This window comes from Oncorhynchus kisutch, linkage group LG17 (assembly GCF_002021735.2).
Source record: "Oncorhynchus kisutch isolate 150728-3 linkage group LG17, Okis_V2, whole genome shotgun sequence".
NCBI lineage: Eukaryota > Metazoa > Chordata > Actinopteri > Salmoniformes > Salmonidae > Oncorhynchus > Oncorhynchus kisutch.
This window is the reverse complement of record NC_034190.2, coordinates 81,699,119-81,705,567: the sequence shown is the minus strand read 5'-3', so window position 1 is coordinate 81,705,567 and position 6,449 is coordinate 81,699,119. Positions and strand designations below refer to the sequence as shown.

The 6,449-nt window shown below is 44.7% G+C and overlaps 1 protein-coding gene across 1 annotated transcript; it reads left to right on the top strand.

The window, feature by feature from the left end:
* Positions 1 to 911: 911 nt before the first annotated feature.
* LOC109908381 (ATP synthase F(0) complex subunit B1, mitochondrial-like) lies at positions 912 to 6,319 on the top strand. The gene is made up of 7 exons (XM_020507031.2): positions 912 to 1,046; positions 2,157 to 2,193; positions 2,470 to 2,612; positions 3,049 to 3,212; positions 3,541 to 3,666; positions 4,410 to 4,589; positions 6,066 to 6,319. Exons 1-7 carry the CDS (start codon positions 1,019 to 1,021, stop codon positions 6,141 to 6,143), a joined length of 756 nt encoding a protein of 251 aa, XP_020362620.2. The 5' UTR covers positions 912 to 1,018; the 3' UTR covers positions 6,144 to 6,319.
* Positions 6,320 to 6,449: the final 130 nt, after the last annotated feature.

Sequence of the window (6,449 nt, the reverse complement as noted above, 5' to 3'; positions counted from 1 at the left end):
ATGACACAAATGTCGTCCTTGACCTTTGCAGTCTTTCACCCTTTGTGACCCAGGCAGATTTGACTTAAGGGTCACCCTGAACTCAGCCCGCAACGCGCCTGACTTGGATGTGTCACTGATATCACAACTGTTATCCTTTCCAGAGTCTTTTGACGTTTTTTGGGGGGGCTGACTGATCTTCTCCTAGTAAGTTCCTGCTTAAAGTACAATTAAGGAGTTTATTTTTTGGGTATCTATACTTTACTATTTATATTTTTGACAACTTTTTACTCCATACATTTTCCCTGACACCCAAAAGTACTCGCTACATTTTGAATGCTTAGCATGACAGGAAAATGTTACAATTCACACAGTTATCTAGAGAACATAACTGGTCATCCCTACTGCCTCTGATCTGGCGGACTCACTAAACACACATGCTTCCTTTGTAAATTATGTCTGAGTGTTGGACTGTGCCCCCCGCTATCCATACATTAAATATATATATATATATATATATATATATATATATATATATGGTTCAGTCTGGTTTGCTTAATATAAGAAATTGTATACTTTTTATTCTTAAGTACATTTTAGCATTTGCATTTACTTTTGATACTTAAGTATATTTAAAAGCAAATACTTTTAGACTTTAACTCAAGTAGTATTTCACTGGGTGACTTTCACTTTTACTTGACTTATTTTCTATTAAGGTATCATTACTTTTATTCAAGTATGATAATTGGGTACCTTTCCCATTATTGACTGCAATTATATTAAGGATCTTTACTAATATCCCGTGCAGCAAAAGGTCAAATATATGTTTGTTGTGTGCCACTTAGTGAATAAAACATTGAACAACTGGAAAATTTGATTTGACCCGGACGCACAAATCCCGTTTACGAAGGCATAGAGTCTCGCGACGTTTGACGAGGCTTTCTCGTTCTTCGTCCATTCTTGTGGCTCTTTGCAGTAGAAGGGCACGAAGAGAGCAGTGCCCAGTAAACCAAGGACTTGGCACTTTTCTCGTTCAACCATGCTGTCTAGGGTCGTTTTCGTTTCAGGTATGCAATGCCAGCCTTTTATACATAAGATTGAGTTGAAATAGCAGTAGTAATGCCGCGAAGTGTGGCTGACTTGAATGTGAATCTGAAGGGTAAAGTCAGGAGAAGAAGGCCGCAGTCACATTGAATGAGCAACATGCAAACCTAGCAAAGCTAACGACAGCGAGTAAATGTGACTTGCAAAATGTTATTAATTTGTCCAATTTGGGTAGGTATTGCACAGGGTTCGAAATAGTTAGCTAAATGTCAAGGTAAGTCATTGTTTTTGCCATATTAGTTAAATAACTAAAGTTAGCCACAAACGAACTGACGTAAACCAGACTAGCCTCTGATCTCTGCCCTTGGCTAGCCAGGACATCTGACCCGCTTGTTTACAACTGCACTAGGGTCAGACCACATTTCTGTTTAGATTATTAAGACACTGGAGCCGAAGCGACATATGGCTCAGAAAACATACTTTAATCCAGGGAGGAGAAATGCGTTGCACTCTGAATTGCCCCATTATCCCAACTGTTACACTGAGAAGGTTGAACGACTGGTAGTTTAATTAAAATGCAGTTTTTGACCTCATTCTAGCGAGCAGGAGCCACAGCAGCCATTATGGAATGAACAACAAAGGAGCTGATTGGCTGACACTTCCAAATTGGCTGCTGATTAGGATCTGTGCTTATCTATTTAATAATTATACACATTTGTAATCAGATATCATGGATTAAAAAATAAAAATCAAATGTACGTTTTTGAAAAAGTCAGTTTACGTAAAGTACATCGTTGAGTTTTTCTTGTCTACCTAGCAAGCTAGAGACAATATTGAATTCTGGAAGCTTGCAAACAAGCTGGCATGGTAACGCTTGCGGATGTCATGGCTATTGCTCTTGACGTCCGACTAACGTTGGCTAGCTAAAGCTTGTCAGTGTATACAGTTCACACGCACATTCTCTTTGTTTGATTGCATAAGTAAATGTCCATATTAATCTCTACCATTATGTTCAAAATTGAGCAACAGGGCACTCTTTCAAGCAGCCTCGGTCTCCACATGTTTACTTTCATTGACTCTTTCGTGACATTTGTCTTTTCAATTCTATTGACTGTTCTTTTATCCTCTTCCAGCCAATGCTGTAAAAAGCAGTGGTCCCCTCGGAGCTGGGTATGCACCTCTTATTATGACTTCCAACCTTTTAATAACTGAAGCTAGATACATCTGCTTGTTTTACATGCAGGAAATCAATAAATGCCCATTCACAACACTAGATGTCATTTTTTATGGTCCAGTAGTTTTATTATGATTTCGCAAACATTGGTATTTGATAAATATACATATAAATGGAAATAAGGGTGACAAAATGATAATGGTCACTCTACGTTGAAGACGCCCATCTTCTCTGTAGGTCCTATAATAAGTTGTCCGTCTGTGTCCTCCCAGGCTGGTCCAGCTGGCCCACCTCCACACATCCCCCAACAGCCAGGCCCCAGTCCCCGCTCTGCCAGAGAAGGGAGGCAAGACGCGCCATGGTATCATCCCTGAGGAGCTCTTCCAGATCCTGTACCCCAAGACTGGAGTTACAGGTCAGCAGGACTTCCCCAAACCTGGAGCAATGTTCAGATAGAAATATGACATGTAGAACAAACTTGCCTCATGTAGAATAATAACTGTTTTATTCATTCCATTTCTGTCGACATGATCAACGGTTTTTGCCTGAATGTGGCCATAAACGTTCACTCCCCTCACCTTTCCTCTTCCTCTTCTTCTCCTCCCCTCATCTCCTCCTCCCCTCATCTCCTCCTCCCCTCATCTCCTCCTCCCCTCTTCTCTCTTTCTCCTCTTCTCTTTCTCCTCTTCTCTCCTACTTTCCTCCTCTCCTCCTCTTCTCTATTCCTTTCCTTCTCCTCCCCTCATCTCCTCCTTTCCTTTTCCTCCTACCCTCATCTCCTCCTTTCCTCCTACCCTCATCTCCTCTTCCTCCCATCTACTCTTCCCTCACTCCTGTCCTGTTGTCTCCAGGCCCCTACGTGCTGGGTGCTGGGCTGCTCACATACATCCTTTCCAAGGAGATCTACATCATCAACCACGAGACCTTCGCTGCTGCCTGCATGGGTACGGTCATCATCTACGGTGTCAGGAAGTTCGGCCCCGACGTCGCGGCTTTCGCTGACAAACTGAACGAGGTGGGGAATTTATTCTCCTGAGTATGTCTGGCTTATTTCATCATCGATTGCAGAAGTTCTTATCATACATGTTGTGCTCTGGACTGCTTAAAAGATGCACTGTGTCAACACACAGCCTCGTTTCTACTGAATTTACAATTGAGGCTTTTTGCCCTTCCCCTTAATGCCAGCCAGTCCTGAGACATTTTCATATGTTTGAGGAAATGGATCCGTATTGCAAACTGTCCATCACATGCTGTGTCCCTCCCGAGGCGCTTAGTCTCATAGCTGACCTGTGACCCTGACCTTCTGACGTCGTCTGTGTGTGTTTTTTTTTTTTTTTTTGCAGGAGAAAGTTCAGAAGGCTCAGGAAGTGAAGGACCTGGCCATGACCAGCTTGGCTCAGGCCATCCAGGATGAGAAGAAGGAGCAGTGGAGGGCAGAGGGACGACAGATGCTCTTCGATGCTAAGAGGGTGAGTGTGACCGATAAGAGGTTTAGAGCGTGGGTCTCTTGTATGCATTCAAGACCGTGTTTGAATCTGGGGCAAAACCCAGGCTCGACCATACACACCCAAATTAGGTGAAATCAAGCCAATTAAAAAGCATTTTGATAAGAGACCTATTGAATATGGTCTTTGGTCTGCGTGACCACTCCTAGGACTGGTTTTCTGGACACAAGTTTAATTGAGGGTAGACCTGGATTAAAAATCATTCTCAATGGAGATGATCTGTTTTAAAAGAGTCTTTTAGTCCAGGACTTTCTCTGGGTCTGAGAAACCTGACTAATAACCGGGGATGATTTTCACATGAGATGGTGTACTAATGTTTTCAACTGTCCTCTTCTCATGTCCTCTTCTCATGTCCTCTTCTCATGTCCTCTTCTCATGTCCTCTTCTCATGTCCTCTTCTCATGTCCTCTTCTCATGTCCTCTTCTCATGTCCTCTTCTCCTGTCCTCTTCTCCTGTCTTCCACTGTCCTCTTCTCCTGTCTTCCACTGTCCTCTTCCCCTGTCCTCTTCCCCTGTCCTCTTCCCCTGTCCTCTTCCCCTGTCCTCTTCCACTGTCCTCTTCTCCTGTCCTCTTCTCCTGTCTTCCACTGTCCTCTTCCCCTGTCCTCTTCCCCTGTCCTCTTCCCCTGTCCTCTTCTCCTGTCCTCTTCTCCTGTCCTCTTCTCCTGTCCTCTTCTCCTGTCCTCTTCTCCTGTCTTCCACCTCAGAACAACGTGGCCATGCTACTGGAGACCAACCGCAGGGAGAGGGTCCACATGGTGACCAACGATGTGAAGAAGAGGCTGGACTACCAGATCGCCCTGCAGACCCTTCACCGCCGCATGGAGCAGGAACACATGGTGAACTGGGTGGAGAAGAACGTAGTCACCAGCATCACCCCCCAGCAGGTGGGTTAAGGATGGGAACATTACACATCACCCCCCAGCAGGTGGGTTAAGGATGGGAACATTACACATCACCCCCCAGCAGGTGGGTTAAGGATGGGAACATTACACATCACCCCCCAGCAGGTGGGTTAAGGATGGGAACATTACATACAGCAGGTGGGTTAAGGATGGGAACATTACACATCACCCCCCAGCAGGTGGGTTAAGGATGGGAACATTACACATCACCCCCCAGCAGGTGGGTTAAGGATGGGAGATGGATGGGAACATTACATACAGCAGGTGGGTTAAGGATGGGAACATTACACATCACCCCCCAGCAGGTGGGTTAAGGGTGGGAGATGGATGGGAACATTACATACAGCAGGTGGGTTAAGGATGGGAACATTACACATCACCCCCCAGCAGGTGGGTTAAGGATGGGAGATGGATGGGAACATTACATACAGCAGGTGGGTTAAGGATGGGAACATTACACATCACCCCCCAGCAGGTGGGTTAAGGGTGGGAGATGGATGGGAACATTACATACAGCAGGTGGGTTAAGGATGGGAACATTACACATCACCCCCCAGCAGGTGGGTTAAGGATGGGAGATGGATGGGAACATTACATACAGCAGGTGGGTTAAGGATGGGAGATGGATGGGAACATTACATACAGCAGGTGGGTTAAGGATGGGAACATTACACATCACCCCCCAGCAGGTGGGTTAAGGATGGGAGATGGATGGGAACATTACATACAGCAGGTGGGTTAAGGATGGGAACATTACACATCACCCCCCAGCAGGTGGGTTAAGGATGGGAGATGGATGGGAACATTACATACAGCAGGTGGGTTAAGGATGGGAGATGGATGGGAACATTATATACAGCAGGTGGGTTAAGGGTGGGAGATGGATGGGAACATTACATACAGCAGGTGGGTTAAGGATGGGAGATGGATGGGAACATTACACATCACCCCCCAGCAGGTGGGTTAAGGATGGGAACATTACACATCACCCCCCAGCAGGTGGGTTAAGGGTGGGAGATGGATGGGAACATTACACATCACCCCCCAGCAGGTGGGTTAAGGGTGGGAGATGGATGGGAACATTACATACTTGACGTGTGTGTGTGTAGTGTAGAGTTTATACACAGTATGTCTCAGAGGTTCTGTTCCACCTAGATGTACGTGTTGTGTCTAGGTGGAACAGAACCAGAACCTCGGAGACATACTGTGTATAAACTCTTCACTAGTGTTAGTCACTGTGCCCTGCCATGTTTCTAGTAGGTAGAGGGCTTGTTCTCAATATGAACTTGGTAAATGTCGACCGGCGCTTGTTGTATTGATGGGCAATAGAATTACCGCTAAACCCTCTGAAATTTGGTTTATTTAGACTTTTTATTTTTATTCTTGATTAATTTGACCCTTGACCTTGCTCATGCCTTTCTGTCTGACTAACCCTGTTTTGTTCGTTCCGTGTTTCAGGAGAAAGCAAGTATTGCCAAGTGCATCACAGACCTGAAGGTTTTGGCTAAAGTCCAGCAGGCCAAGACCACTGCATAACTCCCCACTCTACTGTCTCTAGACCGTCGCCACTCAACCCCCAACTCGTTGATGGCCACTTTTCATTACAAATAAACTATTTCCTCTTTAGTGATATGGTCTGTCTCTTTCCATGTAATGAGTGTATATACACATCGACTGATCATAAAAATAAAAGGTTAATTTTATTCACATAACCTTATAGTTTGTCGTTATTAACCCGGCTGAAAATGCTGTTGATAATATTTGTTGGTTCAAAGCGACAATCTGGGATTTGTTTCTTAGCAAAATGGCAGTAAGTTGTTATACCAGACTCAGTTGTTATAC

Excerpts from the sequence above, each read along its gene's own strand:
- LOC109908381 (XM_020507031.2), top strand. The coding sequence starts at position 1,019 with ATGCTGTCTAGGGTCGTTTTCGTTTCAG. Across the intron at positions 1,047-2,156 it reads TAGGGTCGTTTTCGTTTCAG|CCAATGCTGTAAAAAGCAGT; the intron begins GTATGCAATGCC and ends ATCCTCTTCCAG. Across the intron at positions 2,194-2,469 it reads AGTGGTCCCCTCGGAGCTGG|GCTGGTCCAGCTGGCCCACC; the intron begins GTATGCACCTCT and ends GTGTCCTCCCAG.